The 26,114-nt window shown below is 34.7% G+C and overlaps 3 protein-coding genes across 3 annotated transcripts; 1 reads left to right on the forward strand and 2 right to left on the reverse strand.

Moving 5' to 3' along the window:
• The first annotated feature begins 98 nt into the window (after positions 1-98).
• LOC110868328 (uncharacterized serine-rich protein C215.13-like) lies at positions 99-1,648 on the forward strand. The gene is made up of 2 exons (XM_022117458.2): positions 99-155; positions 230-1,648. The coding sequence occupies exon 2, from the start codon at positions 246-248 to the stop codon at positions 858-860; it is 615 nt and encodes a 204-aa protein (XP_021973150.1). The 5' UTR covers positions 99-155; positions 230-245; the 3' UTR covers positions 861-1,648.
• Positions 1,649-6,167: 4,519 nt separating this feature from the next.
• On the reverse strand, positions 6,168-7,691 carry LOC118480406 (calpain clp-1-like). Its single transcript, XM_035975215.1, has 2 exons — positions 7,550-7,691; positions 6,168-6,521 (listed from the first exon to the last, which is right to left on the reverse strand). The coding sequence occupies exons 1-2, from the start codon at positions 7,680-7,682 to the stop codon at positions 6,304-6,306; spliced, it is 351 nt and encodes a 116-aa protein (XP_035831108.1). The 5' UTR covers positions 7,683-7,691; the 3' UTR covers positions 6,168-6,303.
• Positions 7,692-7,734: 43 nt separating this feature from the next.
• LOC118480245 (zinc finger protein JACKDAW-like) lies at positions 7,735-12,299 on the reverse strand. The gene is made up of 2 exons (XM_035974994.1): positions 12,173-12,299; positions 7,735-8,144 (listed from the first exon to the last, which is right to left on the reverse strand). Exons 1-2 carry the CDS (start codon positions 12,297-12,299, stop codon positions 7,735-7,737), a joined length of 537 nt encoding a protein of 178 aa, XP_035830887.1.
• Between the last annotated feature and the right edge of the window lie 13,815 nt (positions 12,300-26,114).

Consider the following 26,114-nt stretch of genomic DNA (forward strand, 5'->3'; position numbering starts at 1 on the left):
GCGTATTGGGTTAACCCTATACGCTGCGTATTGACCAATACGCTGCGTAGGTAAACCCTAAGTGTGCAGATAGGCAAACTGGGTGTGCAGATAGTTAGGGCGTTTCTCAACCAACCTCCGTAGTTGATACAGTTGAAACCGCTTGGCGCAACCAGGTAAATAAGTTTTTTGTTGTAAATGAAGTTATTTGTGGTGAATCTTACGCTTGTTTCTTTCTGGTGCTATGCAGCTTTATTAATTCAACCATGAATAATGATAATGGCAACAGTCAGAAGCCGGAAAATTTGTTTGGTAGTTCAGGATCTTCGTCCTCTGCTATCCCGACAACTGCATCAGCAAATGGTGTATTTTCATTTGGTGTCTCAACGAATAATTCCGCTATTATTATTAACGGGACTTCTTCAAGTCCATCAATTTTTGCTTCTTCGTTTTCTTTTCAATCTTTCGGAACCAACACAAACAATGTTTCCAGTAGTAGCTCATCCACTGTTCTTTCTTCTACCACCACTACTACAGCTGTTAGCAGTACTTTTGCGACATCTGTGTCTGCATCCGCATTTAGTTTTGGGTCTGCAACTGCTTCATCAACTACATTGAGCAACGGTGGTAGCATATTTGGATTCAGCTACATTAACCGCCAACGGATCTCAGGCAGGCTGCATTTACTGCCGTTACACAGGCGGTCCCATTCAAGTTTGGCTCAGGGACTAGCGAGACACCATCATCCGCTTCAGCGGGGTCTCTTTTTAGTTCTTCAGCTCCTAGTTTTGGTCTTACTTCTGTCGCCACCTCATCTGGCGGCTCGACCAGTAGTTCCACCACCACCATGTTCAGTTCTGGCTCCAGAGTTTTGGACTTAGCTCTACTGTCGCCTCATCGGAGACCAAATCTGGTGGCTCTGGTTTCGGTTCAACACTGAGTTTTGGAGTTAACTCTACTGTTGCTTCGTCAGAGACCAAATCTGGATCATCTAACGCAGGTGCTTCAACGGGATCATCCTTGTTCTCATTTTCTTCAAAACTGTCTTCTCCTGCTCCAGTCGGAAACTCGACTCCTGTTTTCGGAACTTCGCCCCCTAGTAACACTGATCAAATGAGCATGGAAGACAGTATGGCCGATGACTCCAACCAAACACCAAGTCCAGCGCCTGCTTTCGGTCAAGCTTCCAGCGGCACACCACCGGGTTTCATGTTTGGTTCCGTCACGCCGACAACGGTTCAGCCACCTGGTTTCTTGTTCGGTGCGCAGATGCAACCACAAGCGCAAGCACCGTCTCAGAGTCCTTTTCCGGCAACACAGTTTAGTGCGGGAGGAAGGTTCTCGTTAGGTAGCGGTGGAGGGGACAAGTCTAATAGAAGGGTTGTTAGAGTTAAAAGACAGACCAGGAGGAAATGATAAAACATGGGAAGGGGTCGCTTGTTATGGCTTGGTTTGACATTCTACAACTTGTGTCAGGTATTGTGGTAGTTAGATTGTTCTTGTGTCTCATTTTTGGAGGAAGTGTTTTGTATGAGGTCCATCGGTATAACATCTTATTCTTTTTGTGTATCCATGTAAAAACATACAAGGTAAAGACATTGCAACTCTAGAGTCATAATGCTGATATAGCTTGTATTTCTGTTTTTATAATATATGGATGTTGTCTTTAGCTGACGTTCGACAAGGTTCTATACATGGACTGTATAGCCATTGGCTAACCGGTTCTTGTGGCCCGTTTGGCATCAAACTGGTGCCATTTGATGATTATGTAATCGGGCCTGCGATTTTTTGTCATCTTATTTTGCTGCAATCTCCGGGTAGACCTTTGAGTGGCATCAACATCGTCATCATATGGTGTTTGCATATCCGTCTTGGCATTTTTGATTGATTGAATGTAACCAAATGGCTTTTATAACAACAATAAAGTTGACTTTTGTCGCCGAATAATTTCTCTATCAGTTTCTTAAAATCTCATCATATAAATGAAACAGGTCAAAAGTTATTGTGAAGGTTACCTTTATATATAGAGTTAATTATATAGTTAATGTGGTTTACATAAAGTAACAATCTAAGGTACTAATAGTTTAAAATTACATTCTTGGGTACTAACTTTCTATTTTTTAACATGTGAGTGTATTAATTACATAGTTAGTCCTTGTGGTGTATACAAACTAACAATCTAAGGTACTAATAGTTAACAGGGAATTAACGTTAATAACCTCACATGTTTAAATACCTCAGGATGTGATTTTAAACTATTAGTACCTTTGATTGTTATTTTGTGTAAAGCACGACTAACTATGTAATTAACTCTTACATCTATATCTATATCTATATCTATCTATGGGGACCGCTAAAATGAAAACCACCTCTAGTTGTAAGAACCATGAGAACTTTTTGATCCGGGGCGAGTTGGACCAAATTTTTTTTCATAAACGTAGATGCGTGTATTATAAACACATTTGTAAAAAAATTCAAAAAAATATGTCGTGAGTGTAGTTTTGAGCACCACAAGTTTGTTTTACGGGTCCCGTAAAACAAACTTGTGGTGCTCAAAACTACACTCACGACATTTTTTTTTTTTGAATTTTTTTTTTTAATGCTTATGGTACAATAAGTTAGTAAAGGGCCAAGATGGTCTTTTCACATGAATATTAAATCTTAAAGCTTTCTAAGTAACGAGTATTAATTTACAAAACCATTATTACAATCATTTATATAAATTTTAATCTTTTAGTAAAAGAAAAATTATGATAGAAAGAAAAAGGAATTGAAGAGTCCTATGATAGAAAGAGAAAGGAATTGAAGAGTCCTCTTTTAAAAAATTAAATTTCACCTATTTAATGACTTAATATAGACATGATACAATAGCATTTTGTAACAGGTACCATAATGTTGGAATCCAACTGTTTCTAGACTGTACGTGTCCATAGGAAAGTTCAAATGTGTTATTCAATTCATTAGTGAAAAAATCAACCAGTAGCTTATCATAGCATCACTCGAACCATAACTTACGACTCGATATCCTCCAAATATCATGTGGTAATCGAGACCATTCTAAGCACCAAAGCCATTTGTCATCGACGATGACATCCTCTCAGCTTATGCCAATGACCCGATGGTGGATATTCGAGCGGCTGCGATGAAGAAGTGGCTCGGAAGGTTTTGTAGGCCGAGGGGGGGGGGGTTTGGAGGATCTTGCAATGGAGATTTTGGGGATTTACATGAAGAAGCTGAAACTTTTGTGTATGAGCAACTGAGCAACTGGGAGGCTAGAGAGCTAAATGAAAGTCAAGTGGACATGTGTCGATCCTTATGCTTCGTACATCGATCAAAGGGTTGTTTTACTTCAAAATTAAATAAGTTTATGCTAGTTTTTTTGTTTCTTTTGGATTAATTTAACTATGTAAGCTTTCGTTGCGATTTCTATTTCAGCCTATGATAATAAAAAGCTTGTTCAACATTGATTGTTTTTTTTATCCAAAGAGATTTACAACATAGAAGATGAGTTAAAAATAACTTGTTTATGCATTCTCAAAGTGGTAAGAGAATATGAGTATTGATGCAATTAGAATTTTTTTTAGCTGGCTTGAGCTAATCTGTTATTATAAAACAATCATAAATTAACTTGTTTCTCTCTCTATATTATAATGATATGTTATGTGGAATTTCCTTGCAACAATTTTTTTACACGTTAAATTTTCTTCAAATGTAAATTTCAATAAAATTGTGACATTTTTTGCACGTTTTAATAGTATGTTTATTACTTAAGTAACACATAAAATATAGTATTTTAACATGAACAATTTTTATGTCAAATATCTTGATACACTTTTTAAGTTAGTGGTCAAATTAGAAAAAGTGAAATTTAATACTTTTGCATTATATTCATACTAGGTTATGTACCCGTGAGTTTCACGGGTAATGGGTTGTGTTAAAAAAATCTATCTATAAAATAATAACTTCACATAGTAAGACACATGTTTGACAGCCTTACCGAGACAAAAAAAAAAACATAAATTGAATAAATTAGGGCATTTACTTCACAGAAAAATATCTTATTTAACGGTGTTGTCGGGTACATCAATGGTATAATGACATAAGTATTTCAAAAACGGCAGCAAATCAAGATTATTATGCAATTGAAATATTTTTGTAAGAATGTTTATATACCAATGAGCTTGACGGGTTATCGGTTGATTTTTTAAAATTTATATTTGCAAAAGAAATAAAAAAGCATGGATGATGCTTTTGGAATCAAAGAATGATTGATGTCCTATTTTACTATTTTGCAAAAAAAAAAAAGAGAGAGAGAGAGAGAGAAAGAGAGAAAAGGTTGTCTCCCCTTTTATTTGTAGCGACTCTTTCAACTTATAAATATCTAATGCGGTGGGAAAGTTAAGTATTTTTTACCCAAAACATATTTTCTGTGTTTCGAGCTCCATATTGTATAAACACCGAAATTCCTCACAAAAGCATAAGATAGTTTCGTATTATATTTTAATTAGTTGTGTGTATGTATATTCGTGTATATCTTATAATCATTTAATTTGGCATCTAGTAATTGGACTTGATCATTCTCAACACCGAAGTAAAAAGACTTAGTCAGACCTCCCTTCTCTAACACCTATACCGAATGAAATTGTTGAACAAAAAATGGCTACATCAGTCCAAAGATGCATCCATAAGTTAATAATTAAGTTAGACATTACTCATGTATTCTCACTTGAATATTAATACATACAGAAAGTTGTTATATTCTTAATGTACCACTAAAAAAGATCCTATGGTAAAGAAATAAAAACAACAAAAAAACTATATGATAATTAAGCTTAATACCTGACATATATATGTGTATTTTTTTTTTACCTAAGTTGCACAACAAATATCATTGGTGAGGCGAGAGGCCGGGGGGAGGAGGGTGCCAGTACGCGATGTGCCAAGCCGACCAAGGAACGCGCCCCACACCCACAAGCCTAATCGAACCAACCGCTTTTGTAATGAGATTGACGTAATAAAACTTAATAACTAAGAATATAAAAAAGTTATGCTATAATTAAATCGGTTGATCGACAAAAGAAAGTTTAAAAGTATAAAAATGTAAATAGGATCATGTTAATGTTATAACTTATAAAGCCAATTATAAATTATAAAAGTTATCAAGAATATAAATATTTACACATATATCATATCATTTTAATTTGTATAATCCAGGGACTCAGATAGTCAGATTTATAGTTTTTTAAACTTACTTTTAACAATAACATATATCTTGTGTCACGTTACTTAATTAAAAGTTTCATTTCATTTATAATGTTTTCTTATCTCTCATTGCCCAAGGTAAGAAGTTTATATATTATTAAGGTGTAATAAATTTATTGAACCAAGTTTGTTCGGCCAGACTCAATCCATAAGATCCATTTAACTGGGTCTACAATTTGCCAGTTCAATCACAAAGTAAAAAAAGAAAAAACCAGGGGCAGTCCAATCCACTCGATACGACTTGTGGAAGGTCCGATTCTTGACCCAACCGGGCTTAACATCATAAGCTATGTGAGGCACTTCTTCCTATTTTTTCACCTTTCAACACGTATGTTTCGTAGTTTTCAAAATATATTTTCTCAATCATTTAATCTTTTTTTTGAATTACAACGATTGCTTTATTCAATTACACCAAAATATTCCTAACTAATCTCCTACGCCCAGGTTTGAACCTGGAATCTCACCTCTAAGATCACACGGAGTTTTGAATGGCACTTGTTTTTTTTTATTATTATTAAAACTCCACTTTTACGTCCCTCCCACTCCGTTTTTTACCACATATCCATAATTTATATATTTAAAAATTTTTACAGATAAATTAAGCCTTTAAATCGTTCATGCATATTGAGGTGACAAAAGTTTGCATATAGATGGTAACTTTTCTTCGAATCAAAGAAGACCAATTATGATGTATAATACCCAGTTTATTTTATAACAACATTGCTATAATTGAAATCGAAAACTTCATAAATATTAGAACACAATATATAAAATAATAAAATACACAATTGGGAAACAGCAAAAGCACACTCAAAAAACATTCCCTTTATGTTTATGCGTGTGTTTTTGTTTGAGTTTTTTTTTTTAATCAAAATTGTGAGGAATTGACACCTAGGATTAAATTAGAATGGAGGCTTAATATGAGGACACGTGGCCTATCAACTTTTCCTTTATTATATAGGAGGATAATGATCAATGAAATTACCGTACACAATATTATAATGAAAATACCGTACACAATATTATATATTGTATATATAGATTCTCCTATCAGCATCATCTTTAATCAAAATACCACGACCACCGCGGTTCATCATATATCATTTCCGGTGGTGAGTCTAACAAAAGTGGTGACGTTGGTTTTGCTCCACTGATGTCATTGTTGTCTAAGACTCCACCAACTATATCTTGGAGCAGTCCGCCACCGTTGCCGCCACCACCACCACCGCCGTCAATATTGTTGTCTAACACTCCACCAACTATATCTTGGAGCAGTTCGCCACCGTTGCCGCCACCACCACTACCACCGGCGTTCATTGGAAGTGAAGCCTCTCTTGAGTTTTCTTCCATCCTGTTTCACATACACAAAGATGCAAACCATAAATAATAAACAAACAAAGCTCTATGTTGTGAAACCCCTATCGCGACTAAATGTAGTGTCGTACTCTCTATTACTGCAAATCTTGATATGAGCTTTCCAATCCGATTGAACCGCATACTTCCTTGGACACATTTCACAGTTCCATATCTTTTCTCCATGTTTCCGACTATAATGCTTCTTAATTGCGTGCAGATTTGCGAGAGCTCGAGAAGGGTCATGATTAGCACCGCTTTTCTCTGGACATATGTACACTTTATTCTTCACCACTTCATTCTTGTTTCTTTGCTTAAGAGTCGATGGCAAGTTGTGTCCTCTTCTATGAAGCTGCAAATTCTGGTCTCTTAGAAAACCCTTATTGCAGATCTCACATACGAAGTGATTCGTAGTGGTTAATGATGTTGGCGATAACTCGATAACCTCAGCTTCTGGATCTGTACATATTTGTCCGGTGTAAGTAAAAAAAAAAACCCTAAATTGTTTATGAAAGTATTTAAATTGAGCAAAGAAGAAGATGGATATTGTTTTACCTGGATTACACTTTCGTTTGCCCTAGGGGTGTTCAAAACCGGATATCCGAAAATTCGGATATCCGAATTTCGGATATCCGATAAGTTCGGATAGTTCATTTCGCTATCCGAATCCGTATCCGAAATTTCGGATACCCGAATTTCGGATATCCGAAAATTCGGATACGGATTCGGATAGTGAAACGGATATCCAAAAATCTAAAAAAATCAAAATACCACGACCACCGCGGTTCATCATATATCATTTCCGGTGGTGAGTCTAACAAAAGTGGTGACGTTGGTTTTGCTCCACTGATGTCATTGTTGTCTAAGACTCCACCAACTATATCTTGGAGCAGTCCGCCACCGTTGCCGCCACCACCAACTATATCTTGGAGCAGTCCGCCACCGTTGCCGCCACCACCACCACCGCCGTCAATATTGTTGTCTAACACTCCACCAACTATATCTTGGAGCAGTTCGCCACCGTTGCCGCCACCACCACTACCACCGGCGTTCATTGGAAGTGAAGCCTCTCTTGAGTTTTCTTCCATCCTGTTTCACATACACAAAGATGCAAACCATAAATAATAAACAAACAAAGCTCTATGTTGTGAAAACCCTATCGTGACTAAATGTAGTGTCGTACTCTCTATTACTGCAAATCTCGATATGAGCTTTCCAATCCGATTGAACCGCATACTTCCTTGGACACGTTTCACAGTTCCATATCTTTTCTCCATGTTTCTGACTATAATGCTTCTTAATTGCGTGCAGATTTGCGAGAGCTCGAGAAGGGTCATGATTAGCACAGCTTTTCTCTGGACATATGTACACTTTATTCTTCACCACTTCATTCTTGTTTCTTTGCTTAAGAGTCGATGGCAAGTTGTGTCCTCTTCTATGAAGCTGCAAATTCTGGTCTCTTAGAAAACCCTTATTGCAGATCTCACATACGAAGTGATTCGTAGCGGTTAATGATGTCGGCGATAACTCGATAACCTCAGCTTCTGGATCTGTACATATTTGTCCGGTGTAAGTAAAAAAAAAACCCTAAATTGTTTATGAAAGTATTTAAATTGAGCAAAGAAGAAGATGGATATTGTTTTACCTGGATTACATTTTCGTTTGCCCTAGGGGTGTTCAAAACCGGATATCCGAAAATTCGGATATCCGAATTTCGGATATCCGATAAGTTCGGATAGTTCATTTCGCTATCCGAATCCGTATCCGAAATTTCGGATACCCGAATTTCGGATATCCGAAAATTCGGATACGGATTCGGATAGTGAAACGGATATCCGAAAATCTAAAAAAATCAAACATTATCTCTACTTTCAAGATAAAATATTCAAAAAATCAAACATTATTTCCACTTTCAAGATAAAAATTCAAACTTGAAGAGCATTCTACTTTTATCATCGGCAGAAGCTCAAGCAACCCAAATACAAAATCAAAAAATGAAAGCTACCTAAATACGAAATCAAAGAAATTAAAAGTACACATGAAAAAAAAACTACTCATTATAATCAAAATATACTAAAGAAAAAGCACAAGAATCCACGAGCATCTTGTATTTTGAGTATTTAGTTTGGCATCTCCAAAAATTAATTAGTGGTGGAATGAAGCACTGTCAAACAGTTCAAACCTCAAGCAGATTGAACGATGATGAAGTCACGAAGAACAGATCAAAGGGTGGAAAAGATAAGATGAAGAAGAGGTTGAAGGTATCAGATCTAGATCTCTAGAGAAAAAGGGTGGAAAAGATAAGATGGAAAGAGGCTAGGGTTTTCACTTGTTGGTATATATATTTATTATCTAATAATTAAAAATAATATTATTTAATATTTCGGATATCGGATATCCGAATTATCCGAAAATTTTCAATATTGCTATCCGAATCCGAATCCGAATCCGAATTTTTGGATATCCGAAATTCTGATATCGATATCCAAATTTTCGGATAATTCGGATTCGGAATTTCGGATAGTTCGGTTTCGGTTTCGGATCCGGATTTTTTTGAACACCCCTAGTTTGCCCGAACGGGAAGAATTAGGGTTAGGGTTGGAAGAAGGTGGTGATGAAAACCCAGACATCCTTGAATCTTTAATAAAGGAAAAACAAGTTTAAGCGTTAAGGAAGTGATGAATCAAGTTGTGAGATAGAATGTTCGTATTTGTTTAAGCAAGTGATCAATCAAGTTGTGAGATAGTTGTGAGATAGAATGTTCGTATTTGTTTAAGCAAGTGATCAATCAAGTTGTGAGATAGTTGTGAGATAGAATGCTCGTATTTGTTTGAATCATATATATACACACAGCCACGGTTTGCTTGTACAATTTGACATTTTTTTTTGCTAAAAATAAGGGAATTTGGAAATTTGCAATATTAGTGGTTTGCTCAACATGGCGGACACTGGAATCGTAATACTATTTTTTTGGTAAAATAACGGAATTTGGAATTTGTAATATGTTTTATTTCGAATGCGAGTTTGTTAACAAAATCCATACTGGTTACAAGGTGAACCGTTGAAAGTTTTGTATCCTACTTTATTCCGGCTCGAGAAAAATAAATGGTGTGTGGTGGCGGAGAGATTGGGGATGGATGGTCATCATAATGCTATCTCATGGAGTTGGAAAGCTTATCCAAGGTCCACTGATGAAATTCAAGAGCTAGTGGAATTGCATAGGAAGCTCACGACTTATGTGTTGAATGGAGACAAGGATATGTAGCATTGGAACAGTGACTCGGACAATGTTTTTTCCGTCAAAGAGGTTCGAAAGTGGTTAATGTCCCGCGAGCAAGTCGTATTAAACTTTCTAATTTCAGTCAGTATACTCTCACTTTACCCTATTTTGTATTTTGAGACTTGGATCATAATGAAAAATACATCGTTTTGATCATATGCTTGTTTTAATACTATCTTATGTTATTACACGTTAAACTATGTCAAACACGTAAAAACGATTGAAAGATATTCCAAATCCCAACTCTTAAATCAAGTATTATCAAGAGATTACCCTAGACTAGACAAAAATCGGGAATTCGTACGTTAATTCGGTAAATTTCCAGAAATCTGGGCTAAATCAAATAATTATAATTCTCTACTATAACAAAAGGAAGATTGGGGGAATAGTGCCACACAGCTGTGTGGCACTCCCCTATTGGACCAACGGCTTTATTATTTTATATTCGCTTTAAAATTACGATTTCGTCCTTAATTTAAAATAAAATTATATTTTCGCCCCCACTTCAAAATAAAATTACGTTTTTGTCCCTCGCTCAAAATTACGATTTTGCCCTCGGTTTAAAAATTTTATATTCGCTTTAAAATTACGATTTCGTCCTTAGGTTAAAATAAAATTATATTTTCGCCCCCACTTCAAAAGAAATTACGTTTTTGTCCCTCGCCCAAAATTACGATTTTGCCCTCGGTTTATATTCGCTTTAAAATTACGATTTCGTCCTTAGGTTAAAATAAAATTATATTTTCGCCCCCACTTCAAAAGAAATTACGTTTTTGTCCCTCGCCCAAAATTACGATTTTGCCCTCGGTTCAAAATTATTATTTTCCCCATATTACAACTACAATTTTGGCCCCAGTTAAAAATAAATTTTTGCTTTTGCCCAAACTAAAAATGACGACTTTGCATTTTCGCCCTTTTCAAAAAATATGATTTCGCATTAAGTTTAAATTTATGTTTTCGACTGCTTCAAAATAAAACTATGCTTTCGCCCCCCAATTCAAATTACGATTTTGCCATCATTTCAAAATTTTGATTTTGCCCGAGTTTAAATTAAAAATATAGTTTTGTCCCCAGCTTAAAATTACGATTTTATCTTTAGTGCATAGTTATATTACGATTTTGTCTCCGATTCAAATTTATAGCATTACCATCACTTTAACTTTTGGCAAATTACGATTTTACCCAAGTCAACAAATACAACTTTGCCCTCACTTCAAATTACAGTATCGCTATCGTTTTAGTTTTTTTTTAGCAAAACTATAAAAGTGTTTTTTAATTGGTTGACTGGATTAAATTTATTTCCATGTCAAGGAGCTGCCTAACATTCGCTCATTAATCCTGACAAACTATAGTTTTGCCCTGAGCTCAGAACTACGGTCTTGTCATCGTTTTTTTTTTTTTTCCTAACAAAACTATAATACTGTTTTTTTAATTGGTTGAGAATTATTCGGCCATCGCCCCGCAACGCGGGCGGGGCATCAACTAGTTATATATATTAGTTAAATAACTAAATATAGTATTTATAATAATTAAATAAATTAATTAATTAAATAAATTAGTATTGTAAATAAATAAAAAGGGATTTTAATGAATTTTAGTTAGTTTAAACTAACTTGGTTAGCTAATCCTTTGTAACAATGGACTTAACCTGTAACCAGGTCAATAATTATCAAAGGAAACCACTAACTGAGTTAGAAAACTCAGTTAGTTTGGTTAAGTCAAAAAAAGAACAAAAAGGGGGGGGTCTCCTGGGTGAGAACCGGGCCCCCTTGGAATCGAACTCGCGACCTCGTGCATAACAAAGGATCTCTCAACCATCCGGCCGGGCATGCCACATCCAACCATATAAGGGAACTAATTAATATTATGCGGTATTTCAGACTTTCTTTTTTTTCCTTCAAACCTTGCCGCCTAAAACGATTTATAGAAATCCTTTCCTTTTATGATCCGGACTATGTGCGGTAGTAAAATCATTCCAAATACCGGTTTATCAATTATTTCCAAACACACGTCCATTACCATTCATACATGATTTCGTTTCCGCAAATACGAGACATCCGAACGGCTATAAATACCGAAACCCTTTGTCACTGCTCGACACCCTCATATCATTCTCGAAAATATCTCACACCTTCACAGCTCGAAACTCTTGCCGGAAAAAGCTACTCGTTGCCGGAGACATCCGAAGCACGACAAGGATTCATGTCCAACGATTCGGTATTCGTTCCTGTCTATCTTTCTTTCTTTTTATTTCGGTTTCGAGTAATGGTATTCGTGATTAATACAGACGATACTAACAGCGACCAGATCCTTGTTCTTGTTCGGTCTTAAGAGAAGAACTTACCGGAGCTTTCGACGGACTCGACTTGACTCGATTCGGTATAATATTTGCTATCCAATTACCCTTGTAATGTCCCGTGAGCATTGTTATTAACCTTTTTATCTTAATAATCCTCTAAACACAAGTTTGAAAAAAAAAAAAAAAAAAAGAAAGAAACATATACAGTCGATTAGAGGGGAAGGTGATGAACCCCATTCATTTCTTTTATTCTTATTTTATTATTATTATTATTATTATTATTATTATTATTATTATTATTATTATTATCATTAAATAAATATCAAAATTATAATACTATTAATTATCAGAATTATTATTATTATTAATATATATATTAATCAGAATTTTTATTATCATTATTATTAATGTATAAATTCAACTATTATTATTACTATTATTATAACTATTATTATTAATATTCTTGTTGATATATAATCAGTATTATTGTTAATATTATTATTAATATAAATCAGTATTGTTATTATTAATATTAATGTTAATACAAAATCAGTTATTATTTATATAATTAATAAAAAATTCAGTAAATACTATTTAATTAGTTAAAAATTCAGCATCTATTAGTATTATAAAAAAATAGATTATATAAAGCTAATTGATATAAATTCAGTAATTATATAATTATAATCCGATATTTAATCAAAATTCGGTAATTATTATATTAAATTGTTATCTGTATTTAATATATTTAATATGAATGCAATTATTTATAATATAAATTATTATTATTATTAAGATAAAAACCATTTACTATTATTAATAACAAAATAAATTCAAGTATTATAAAATTAGTTATATTATTATTGTTATTTCTAATATTATCATTATTATTATTATTACATTTTTATTTTTATTCATACTATTATTACCATATTTGCATCGAGTACTATTAAAATACTATTATTTAACAAATTAATAATCTGCACATTATTATTAATCCCCATCATCATTTTAAGCATTGTTCTTAACATATACTTAAAATCAAATAGGGTGATCTCTTGCGCTCGTTACAAATCTCTTAGACAACTCTTTCTCTTAATCTCTTACCAAGAAACGCAACGCAAACTAAGGTGAGTATACATGACCCATTTTCTATTTTCCACTTTTGGGTGCAATATGTATTCTATATCAAACATCACAATCACATCAAACATTTTACGCACACTCTATCTTTACCCTATGTGATACATATTAATCATGTTAGACATGTTATGCTAATGTAAACATTCATGACTATGTGTTCATTAACTTCGTACAAGCCTCCCCTAACAATGGTAGCGCTATAGGTTGAGAAACGCCCCTCTCGTTATATTAACGAGTATTGTTAGGTTAAACTATGTTAAAACCACCCGTACACTTTTGGGTTGGACACTTTAATTGCGTTAAACTTTGGTTTGGACACATAGAGTAACATCGTTTCGAGTATATACTGTCATGATATTGTATTTCACATTTGGATATGAGCAACATTTTAAACACGTATTATGCTATGTATGAAAACTTGTATACTCGCCAACATGCTTTTGTTGACTTTATTTTAATACATATTGCAGGTTGAATGTTCAAGAATCAAGAAACAAGCTAGGATGGCTTTAGAAACCCATTTTAGCATTTTAGTTAATGATTGAATTTATGTTTGTTTATTTGAGACAATGTACCCTACTTTAGAATTTAATAAAATGATTTAATTTATATTGTCACATTTATTGTTATGTTGTTTTGAGCAATTTGTTCGTCTCATCCCGATGTTTCCGCCATCAGTTGGGGTGTGACAGATTGGTATCAGAGCCATAACTATAGGGAATTAGGTAGGATTGCCATACTTTTCCCTAGTCTATAGTAGGAGTACTCTGATACCAGATTGGTATCAGAGCCATAACTATAGGGAATTAGGAATGCCTTGCCTAGTCTATAGTTTAGGAGCTTTTTCACTATGTGTTGCTTAAAACAACTTCCCTTCTATCTTCTTTGCTTCCCTCTACTTTCTTTTGGACTCTTAATATGCATGCCTTCCCTAAGGCTAACACAATACACACTTGGAGGCTTTGAAGACACTCTTACAACACAATCGAAATGATTCATCAAGATAGGGGTGATTCCCACACTTGGTGATGATTTTCACTCAGCTATACTTTGATTTTTTCACGAAATCTACCCTCAAGTTAGGAGTGATATCCAAACCTTGATGGGAGTTTTCCATTTCATATTCCAGTGGACCCTAATCTTAGGATAAGTACCAACCACGTTAGGGTACGATGTTATCAAGTTAGAGGTGATACTTGCATCTTGTTTAACTAGTCCCACTCTTTGATTTTCAATCTCGCCAAAGTTTCGATTTTCCCAATCGATTAAGGACGTGTAGTAACTGGAAGGACAAATACCGTTAGTCGCTTCTCGATGAGAGTATCTGTCTAATAGGCCAAAGCACGTTTCCTTAATTCGAAAAGGACTTTGATTCACTTTGGAATTGTCGTATGTTACGTTCCGTGACAATCCATATTTTACGTTAAATCTCTTTTTATGTTATCTCAATTATTATGTGTTTTACGTTTGAGCATTTCATTCATTTCTAGCTAGGAGACACATTTCGCATTATTGTCGCAATCTAAAACAATTAATGATGCTCTTTCGTAAACAAATTAAATTTATTATGCCTTCACCATACAGGTTACCCTATGTGAAAATTCATGTCACTTTATTCATGTTATACTATGTGAAATTCTATGTGAAACAAGGTGCTATGTGGTGCATTCATGAAAACAAGTTTTTCCTAAACAAACATTATGATCAAGGTCTTATCTGTCACACCCCCAAAATCCACCATGCGGAGTACCACCGCTTGGAGGCGTGACGTGACCAGGATCGAGCCACCAATCATATTGAACAACGTATTTAAGTAAATAAAACCAACCACAATACAATTGGTGACCAAAAGCCAGCTAACCAAGTTTTAAATTAAACAGCGGAAGCATAATACGTGATACCAAAATATAAGTTCATAGTCCATAAGTTTAAAATCCAAAACGTAGATTTAATAAGTTCATAAGGATTAAGTGTTTATTACGGAACATGACAGTCCGTATCCCACAACGACTCCTTCCTCGTGCAAGCTCCAAGCATTTAACGACCTGTAAGGCATGTAACAACGAGTCAACAACAAAGTTGAGTGAGTTCACGTTTAGTTGTTTAGTTTTAAGTTGTTTCTGAAAACGCGGTTTGTCTTTCGTTGGCGTAATTGCCGTGGGGGTTACCCCGTAGTTGAAAGTAAGATTAACCAGTTCATTCTTTATTACCCAAACCATTTCCATGATTAGTGGGGGCTTCCCCATGTGAACCACTAGACCGTATGATATCGACTACTACGCAAGTAAGTTGTGCCCTACATCAGTGTCTATCATCACTGATGGTTTGCCATAGTCCATTAGTACACGCCCGTCCGACTGGCACGGTGTGAGGTTTGTTAAACCTAATAGCGCTATTAACTAATGACCCGCTCGCCATTGGCCTCGGCGATTAAGTCGATATAAAATGAGGGACTTAATGATAGAGTTTTGTCTAATAAGTTTTAAGGTTGTTGTCCTACCCAAGGAGGACGAACGTACGTAGTTCTCCCCAAGGAGAATACGCAGGAATAATATTGGCATCCTACCCAAGGAGGATGGCCGTACATATCCTACCCAAGGAGGAATATGTAGATTCAATTTTAAGTTCTTTAACCCATTCCCAAACCACCGGGAATCCCATGCCTTAGAAAGTGTGTCAACTCACCTCGGCTTGCTCGGTTAGATTCTCAAATATAGCTAACAGTCAAGGTCGGTCAATCACATCCTAATATAATTTACCAGTTAGTCATTTAGTGGCTTTCAAATAGAACACAAAGTTCCTACACGTATCTATCACACAACATGCATCGTTTTAACGGTTTATGCCCATCTAAGTTTCCCATCCATTCCCCACTCAAAATCAAACATACGATAATGCACATAACATATATAACATGTTAGATCATTCACGGATAGCATACTCGACATTTAGACATGCAAGTCACAACTTATCTCAATTCAGCATTTATATTCAAAACCGGCTGTTTTTGGACATTTTAATAAAATAGTTAAATTATTCCAAAAATTCCCAAATTTTTACAGGATGTCTTAAACATTCCAGATTTTATTGTGTAAAAATATCGGGGTCCGGTTCACTACCAATATTTTATAAAAAATCATATTCTGGACTGAACTCAGATTTATGCATTTCTGACCACAGTCCACGGAAAAATTTATTAAAAATTCATCGAGTGTCTGATTTACGAAATTCCAGTGGGGTAATTACAAATGCATCGGTTGTCATCTACTGTACAAATCTCATGGTCTGATTCTACACGAAATACAAGTTACGACAGAAAATACAACACTCATTTATGGCTGTAAAAACTCAGCCTAAGCTGCTGTTACGAATCGGTTCTTTAAAAATAGTAAACGAAGTCCAAAAATTACGATTCCAGTGCCATTAGAACCGTATTTTATAACACCTAAATCTAGTCTTCAGAAAATACATTTTTCGTTAATTTATGGTCCTGTTACAGCCTGATGAAGTCGGCTGAAATCATTACTCAGCTTGCTGTTTTGTGGTTTAAATGTTACTAAAACGTATTAACAAGTGTCCGAACAACGGGCTTATCAGAAGTTTGACGATCAAACATCATATATACATTAACCACCCTTAAACCAACAAGTTTTCATCTTTATGTATCAATCATAAGTAAACTTTTATATTTATCTATTTGTTCTTGACACTTTAGTGATTTTAAACATACTACACCCTTTGATCATAGAAACAAGATTAACAAGAGTGTAACAAGAGACTTACTACTAGCATATAGCTAGGGTAGAATCTAGTGCAAAGTTGGTAAGGAGAAGATGGTTAAAAGACTTGAAACAAGCTCCTTTGAAAAGTCCTTCAAGATGTAACCTCCATGGCTCACTTTGAAGCTTTGTATGGAATATGTAAATGAATAAGATGAAGGTGTAAGGGTGATGGTGGTGGATTCAATTGTAGTAAACCGAATGGAGAGAGAGAGAGAAGTGGAGTGAGAATGATTTCTATGGAATGATGAACAATCTATGATCCATGCTTTTTAAAGATTCATTCACATATCTTGGTTACTATCACAAGTAATAATCTAATAAAATATGGCAATATAATCAAAGCAAATATTTGAAGTATGGATGTTTGATATGGTGGGGTCCATGAGGGACTAGAATCGTTGGGGGGGGGGGTCTTAATGTAACATTGTGACCAAAGTGGTAAATAATAGTTAGATTATAAGTGACTAGATTTTATATGTTAGTGAATTGATTTCTAGCGGGTGTTATGGCATACGGGGACCATGACTAGCCAAAAATAATTACACAATGTATTTGACAAATATTTGGTGTCCCGGGTAATATCCGGTTGTTCGGTCGGATACTGTTCCGTTAAACTGCTTAATTAATCCGTAAAGCGTCCTACATATATATTTTTGCAACGTTTTTAATTTTTAACACTCAGGAAGGCATACCGGACTATTTAGTAACTTTTCTGTATCCTACTAGTATGTTAACAAATACATGTAAGTATAACCCAGATATCAGAAAGCAGTTAAGTAATTCCACACAGTCGTCAAACACTTTAATTATCATTAATGAATTGTACGGAATACATGGGATTTTGAGGGTTGCCACATTCTCCCCCTGTTAAGAGAATTTCGTCCCGAAATTTAGCGCGTGGTTACTGAGGAAGCTAGTTAAGTTGCGTTGTTTTCCTGATTTTCTTGGGGTGTCACATCATTCCCCTGTTGATTTGGAATTTCGTCCCAAAATTCTGCAGTAGCTTCAGTCTCAGTAGTGTTTGCTCTTTTCTTAAACAGCTGGGGATACTTGAGTTTCATTTGGTCTTCTCGTTCCCAGGTATACTCTGGGCCACGACGGGAATTCCAACGAACTCGGACGAGAGGTATTCTGGTGTGCTTGAGAATCTTAGCGTCTTGATCCGTAATCTCTACTGGTTCCTCAACGAATCGCAGCTTGTCGTCGATTGTGAGCTCTTTGAGAGGAACTATGAGGGTCTCATCTGACAAATAAATGGTGTGTGGTGGCGGAGAGATTGGGGATGGATGGTCATCATAATGCTATCTCATGGAGTTGGAAAGCTTATCCAAGGTCCACTGATGAAATTCAAGAGCTAGTGGAATTGCATAGGAAGCTCACGACTTATGTGTTGAATGGAGACAAGGATATGTAGCATTGGAACAGTGACTCGGACAATGTTTTTTCCGTCAAAGAGGTTCGAAAGTGGTTAATGTCCCGTGAGCAAGTCGTATTAAACTTTCTAATTTCAGTCAGTATACTCTCACTTTACCCTATTTTGTATTTTGAGACTTGGATCATAATGAAAAATACATCGTTTTGATCATATGCTTGTTTTAATACTATGTTATGTTATTACACGTTAAACTATGTCAAACACGTAAAAACAATTGAAAGATATTCCAAATCCCAACTCTTAAATCAAGTATTATCAAGAGATTACCCTAGACTAGACAAAAATCGGGAATTCGTACGTTAATTCGGTAAATTTCCATAAATCTGGGCTAAATCAAATAATTATAATTATATATATTAGTTAAATAACTAAATATAGTATTTATAATAATTAAATAAATTAATTAATTAAATAAATTAGTATTGTAAATAAATAAAAAGGGATTTTAATGAATTTTAGTTAGTTTAAACTAACTTGGTTAGCTAATCCTTTGTAACAATGGACTTAACCTGGTTAAGTCTAACCAGGTCAATAATTACCAAAGGAAACCACTAACTGAGTTAGAAAACTCAGTTAGTTTGGTTAAGTCAAAAAAAGAACAAAAAGGGGGGGTCTCCTGGGTGAGAACCGGGCCCCCTTGGAATCGAACTCGCGACCTCGTGCATAACAAAGGATCTCTCAACCATCCGGCCGGGCATGCCACATCCAACCATATAAGGGAACTAATTAATATTATGCGGTATTTCAGACTTTCTTTTTTTTCCTTCAAACCTTGCCGCCTAAAACGATTTACAGAAATCCTTTCCTTTTATGATCCGGACTATGTGCGGTAGTAAAATCATTCCAAATACCGGTTTATCAATTATTTCCAAACACACGTCCATTACCATTCATACATGATTTCGTTTCCGCAAATACGAGACATCCGAACGGCTATAAATACTGAAACCCTTCGTCACTGCTCGACACCCTCATATCATTCTCGAAAATATCTCACACCTTCACAGCTCGAAACTCTTGCCGGAGAAAGCTACTCGTTGCCGGACACATCCGAAGCACGACAAGGATTCATGTCCAACGATTCGGTATTCGTTCCTGTCTATCTTTCTTTCTTTTTATTTCGGTTTCGAGTAATGGTATTCGTGATTAATACAGACGATACTAACAGCGACCGGATCCTTGTTCTTGTTCGGTCTTAAGAGAAGAACTTACCGGAGCTTTCGACGGACTCGACTTGACTCGATTCGGTATAATACTTGCTATCCAATTACCCTTGTTAATGTCCCGTGAGCATTGTTATTAACCTTTTTATCTTAATAATCCTCTAAACACAAGTTTGAAAAAAAAAAAAGAAAGAAAGAAACATATACAGTCGATTAGAGGGGAAGGTGATGAACCCCATTCACTTCTTTTATTCTTATTTTATTAATATTATTATTATTATTATTATTATCATTAAATAAATATCAAAATTATAATACTATTAATTATCAGAATTATTATTATTATTAATATATATATTAATCAGAATTTTTATTATCATTATTATTAATGTATAAATTCAACTATTATTACTATTATTATAACTATTATTATTAATATTCTTGTTGATATATAATCAGTATTATTGTTAATATTATTATTAATATAAATCAGTATTGTTATTATTAATATTAATGTTAATACAAAATCAGTTATTATTTATATAATTAATAAAAAATTCAGTAAATACTATTTAATTAGTTAAAAATTCAGCATCAATTAGTATTATAAAAAAAATAGATTATATAAAGCTAATTGATATAAATTCAGTAATTATATAATTATAATCCGATATTTAATCAAAATTCGGTAATTATTATATTAAATTGTTATCTGTATTTAATATATTTAATATGAATGTAATTATTTATAATATAAATTATTATCATTATTAAGATAAAAACCATTTACTATTATTAATAACAAAATAAATTCAAGTATTATAAAATTAGTTATATTATTATTGTTATTTCTAATATTATATTTATTGTTCTTAATATCAGTAAATATTAACATTAAGAATATCATTTTATTATCATTATTATTATTATTATTACATTTTTATTATTATTCATACTATTATTACCATATTTGCATCGAGTACTATTAAAATACTATTATTTAACAAATTAATAATCTGCACATTATTATTAATCCCCATCATCATTTTAAGCATTGTTCTTAACATATACTTAAAATCAAATAGGGTGATCTCTTGCGCTCGTTACAAATCTCTTGGACAACTCTTTCTCTTAATCTCTTACCAAGAAACGCAATGCAAACTAAGGTGAGTATACATGACTCATTTTCTATTTTCCACTTTTGGGTGCAATATGTATTCTATATCAAACATCACAATCACATCAAACATTTTACGCACACTCTATCTTTACCCTATGTGATACATATTAATCATGTTAGACATGTTATGCTAATGTAAACATTCATGACTATGTGTTCATTAACTTCGTACAAGCCTCCCCTAACAATGGTAGCGCTATAGGTTGAGAAACGCCCCTCTCGTTATATTAACGAGTATTGTTAGGTTAAACTATGTTAAAACCACCCTTACACTTTTGGGTTGGACACTTTAATTGCGTTAAACTTTGGTTTGGACACATAGAGTAACATCGTTTCGAGTATATACTGTCAATATGATATTGTATTTCACATTTGGATATGAGCAACATTTTAAACACGTATTATGCTATGTATGAAAACTTGTATACTCGCCAACATGCTTTTGTTGACTTTATTTTAATACATATTGCAGGTTGAATGTTCAAGAATCAAGAAACAAGCTAGGATGGCTTTAGAAACCCATTTTAGCATTTTAGTTAATGATTGAATTTATGTTTGTTTATTTGAGACAATGTACCCTACTTTAGAATTTAATAAAATGATTTAATTTATATTGTCACATTTAGTGTTATGTTGTTTTGAGCAATTTGTTCGTCTCATCCCGATGTTTCCGCCATCGGTTGGGGTGTGACAGATTGGTATCAGAGCCAAAACTATAGGGAATTAGGTAGGATTGCCATACTTTTCCCTAGTCTATAGTAGGAGTATTCTGATACCAGATTGGTATCAGAGCCATAACTATAGGGAATTAGGAATGCCTTGCCTAGTCTATAGTTTATGAGCTTTTTAACTATGTGTTGCTTAAAACAACTTCCCTTCTATCTTCTTTGCTTCCCTCTACTTTCTTTTGGACTCTTAATATGCATGCCTTCTCTAAGGCTAACACAATACACACTTGGAGGCTTTGAAGACACTCTTACAACACAATCGAAATGATTCATCAAGATAGGGGTGATTCCCACACTTGGTGATGATTTTCACTCAGCTATAAGAAATTTTGACTAAAGCTTTATTTCCCTCTTTCTTATGTTAGCAAAAACTAGTGTTTATATGAACATAGGTTTTGCTAATCTGAGGTACATTCTTTAGTATAAAATATGATGAAATCATCACAAATTCCATAACAATCATTGAAGTCAATTTTGAATGAAGATGGACATACCATAGTAACCAGATAAGTTTCCAGATCTGGACACTATGAATGATTTGTGCATGACATCACTTGTTGATTAAAATTTGTGAATCTTATGACATCTTGGTTGTTTTACAGAGAATCAGGTTCATCATTTTGAACATGATTTCACTTGCTCTGTTTTTCAACTAAATACAATCAACCTTAGTATCAATGAATTTTGAGCTGAACTGTTATGTCAAATTGATTGTTAGATCGAATTTGACTGTCCAAGCTCTGATACCAATTGTTAGGATCAGAGGCTGTCATGATTGTGTTTGTTTGTATAATTTGAACATTCAGAGAATATGAAACAGTAAAAAGTGCAGCAGAAATGAATACAAACTTTGTTAAACACAATCCAAAGGAGAGAGTAGTTTGATAAACATTTGCTTTTCATCAGTCGAAAGGTTACAAAGCAAATCAAAAGATTACAAGCATGCTTACAGTACTAAGCTCCCCCTCAGCCTGATACTTCAGGGTTGGTTGTACAAGATGAAAGGATTGGGCTGATGAAGAAGAATCCACTCAGTCAATCAAATGTAACAGTACAGAGTACTGTTACATTTATAGACAGTCCAAACCACTGAAGCATCTCCTCTGACGGGTGCCTTGGGGATAGAAGCACTCGGACTGGCAGGAGTCTTCTTCCTTGAGGATTTGACGTTGGTGAGATCGGTGATGCTGAACTTCGAAGCTGACTTGGTGGACTTTCCGGCACCTACACAGCCAAAACAAGATAAGTATCTGAATTTTATTTTTCTTTATTTAATCTATAAACAAGGATACTTACTTGACATTGTGACAGAACCAGAGGATACTTCCTGAGAGTCTTGGGTGGTAGTCTTGAAAGTTCTTGTTTCAGGGTCCAGTCTCTTGAAAGCCAAGAGTCTCTCTTTAGCAGCCGGAGTCAGTCGGAGATGTGCAACGGAGATAGCTGTACAACAAAAGAACAATAAAAAGCCAGTGATCTTTATATCAGAATAAGGGTTCTCTGGTGATCCTCCCCAGGATCCTTCATCCTACCATGAATAGCCCACATCTTGGGTAGATCCTTCCCGTCTAGGATAGAATCTATCCTCACAAAGAAGAAGCGTCGCTTCCAGTTGGTGTCATTCTTGGTGGCCTTGAAGATTGGATGCTCCTCCCCAGGTTTTCGTTTGAATAGATAGCGATGGGAACCAAAGGTGGTCAGGTCATACAGCTCTCCTAACTCAGCCATGCCTAAATCTATCCCCTCCTGCTCGATGATCCTTTCCAGGGTGTATAAGACCCTCCAGATCATCGGCATAGCTTGGATGTAGGATATGTCGGTCAGGGAAAAGAAGGATTGGGTGAAAGCTGGGAAAGGATATGTGTAGCCTATGGTAAATGGGGTAACAGGGAATGCAACCCAGTTATCGGAGATTTGATCGCTAAGAGCATTGGGGTTAAAGGATTTGAAAACAGTGGTCGCCGGGAAGCAATAACGGATCCTATCGATTTGTGGATCGGTGAAGCAGCATCGTTCCTTTATGGAATCTTCAATGATTCCTTGGCTTTTTAGTGGGCTATTCTTCTGGTGATCCTTAGCAGGGGAGCTCCGAAGCAGCATTTTGAACAGAATAGTAAAAGAAAGAAAAACAAAGCAAGCAAGAGAGAAGATGAAGGGGAGAATACCTGGTTGATCTTCTGAATACGGTTATAAAGGGAATGGCTTTGAATTTAAATGCATTTGATCATATCCCTATCTCTATTTATAATCATGATTTTTGCAGGAATGTCACTTCTGTGACGTCACAATGCAACGGCTAGTTAGAATTTAACGGCTATAAATCCGTTGAGTTAGTTGCAGATAAGATCAAGAAAACATAATTCGTTACTTTTACATTTCACTCCTTATATTTTGGGGGCAATTGTTAGGGGAGGATTTTCTAACAATTAGTGATCCTTACTTATTATCCTGACAAGTGATCCTTACTTCTGTGACAGATAGTGATCCTCAGAGGAGCTTCAGGGATCAGGATCATGGATCACCTTAAGGATCATGGATCACCTTAAGGATCCTCATACTAACGATTGGCTGTTTGTACTTCGTATTATTTTGCATGAGTATTGAGCTTGACTTGGTCTTGGCAACGTTGCTGTGGAATATTCCCCTGGTCTTTCGCACTCGTTTGAACGAAAATGGACGTTGTGGAGAACGTGGGAGAATGGCACGAAAGTCGGGCAGTTAGTTAGCTTAGTTTAGCTTTGATATTTAAATGGGGTGACGAGCTAAAATTAGAACACTTAGCCATTTTTGCTTACACACACTCTCGTACACTTGCAGTCACAAAGCTTTCGGCAAACACTTCACATTTCCCACACTTTTACACGTTTAAGCATAGTGATCCTTGTACTTAGCTCGTCACTATCCGAAGTTGTAAACTTTAATGGATTTATTTGAGCTTGGTGATCGGTAGTTTCCATCACCCGAGGTTTTTTATGCCGGAGATCATTCATTGATCAAGGGCTTTTTCCTCGTATAAATCCTCGTGTTGTTCGTGCAATTTATTTCATAGTGATCCTTATCATAGTTCTTCATTTCAAGCATCATTCCCCGTACTTGGAGTTTGGTTGCATTATCCTTGTGTGATTTTTGACCAAAACAATAATATAAAACAAACGGGATTTGAAAATAAAGTATATTGTTTAGAAAGTCAAACTATTAAAACGGTTTAGTTTATCATCATATCGTTTTATGATACCACGTAAATACTTTATTTAGAGTACAACTTCGTTTTTAACAAAACTTATAACAGAATGTCGGGGGAAAAATCAAGCACAATTACGTACTTAAGTTTTTAGAAAAAAAAATTGTAAACGTAAATTATTAAAGAAGTATCAAATTAATCGATAAATTAATATATGTTCTAAAAAAGAATTGTTAAAAATGGTATTGGAAATATATGGTTTTAAAAAAGGGAAAAATTAAAAATAGAGTTAATTGCCCGGATGGTCCCTGTGGTTTCACGTTTTTATACGTTTAGTCCCACCTTTTGAAAATAGCATGTATGCTCCCTATGGTTTGTTATTTTGTTACTCGGATAGTCCCTTGAGTAGTTGTCAGTTAGTTTGGAAATATCATGTATGTTCCCTATGGTTTGTCATTTTGTTACTCGGATAGTCCCATGAGTAAATGACAGGGGACTATCCGAGTAACAAAATGACAAACCATAGGGAACATACCTACTATTTCCGAAAGGTGAGGACTAAACATGAAAAAACGTAAAACCACAGGGACCATCCGGGCAATTAACTCTTAAAAATATGTTATTAAAAGTAAATATAATAATAAACTATTATAATATAATAAATAAAAGAAAAACAAAAACTATATATTGTTATAAAATAACATTGCTATTCATCGTCTTTCGTCAACATATACCAAATAAATACTTTATTTAAAGTACAACTTCGTTTCTAGCAAAACTTATAATAGAATATCATAGAAGAATCAAGCACAACTACGTACTTAAGTTTTTAGAAAAAAAGTAATAAACGCAAATTATTAAAGAAGTATCAAATTAATCGATAAATTAATATATGTTCTAAAAAAGAATTATTAAAGAAATGGTATAGGAAATATATGGTTTAAAAAAAGGAAAAAATAGAAATATGTTATTAAAAGTTAATATAATAATAAACTATTATAATATATCAAATAAAATAAAAAACTATATATTATTATAAAAATAAAGTTACTATTTACTGTCCTTCGTCAATAATATTTATATAATATTTATATAATTGAGTGTGGTATTATTTGCTGGTTATGTTTGTTTAGTTGAGGTTTGGGCATTTCAAATGCCCAGGGGCTCGAGAGCTACTCGTGATCGGCTCGGTTAAAAGCTCGAACGAGTCGAGCCTTAACGAGCCCGAGCCCGAGCTCGAGCCTAAAATAGAGCTCGTTTTGTTATCGAGCCCGAGCTCGAGCCTGAAACACAAAGCTTATTTAGGCTCGCGAGCCTAAACGAGCCCATACA

The sequence above is a fragment of the Helianthus annuus genome, chromosome 7 (genome assembly GCF_002127325.2).
Source record: "Helianthus annuus cultivar XRQ/B chromosome 7, HanXRQr2.0-SUNRISE, whole genome shotgun sequence".
Lineage (NCBI taxonomy): Eukaryota > Viridiplantae > Streptophyta > Magnoliopsida > Asterales > Asteraceae > Helianthus > Helianthus annuus.

What these genes read in the sequence shown, in the direction of transcription:
- LOC110868328 (XM_022117458.2), top strand. Translation starts at nt 246, where the DNA reads ATGAATAATGATAATGGCAACAGTCAGAAGCCGGAAAATTTGTTTGGT.
- LOC118480406 (XM_035975215.1), bottom strand. Translation starts at nt 7,682, where the DNA reads ATGGAAGAAAACTCAAGAGAGGCTTCACTTCCAATGAACGCCGGTGGT. An exon ending in TATTGACGGCGGTGGTGGTG is followed by an intron (nt 6,522 to 7,549) that starts GTGGCGGCAACG and finishes GCGGCAACGGTG; the next exon opens with GCGAACTGCTCCAAGATATA.
- LOC118480245 (XM_035974994.1), bottom strand. Translation starts at nt 12,299, where the DNA reads ATGCTCACGGGACATTACAAGGGTAATTGGATAGCAAATATTATACCG. An exon ending in AGAACAAGGATCTGGTCGCT is followed by an intron (nt 8,145 to 12,172) that starts GTTAGTATCGTC and finishes AAATATGTACAG; the next exon opens with ATCCAGAAGCTGAGGTTATC.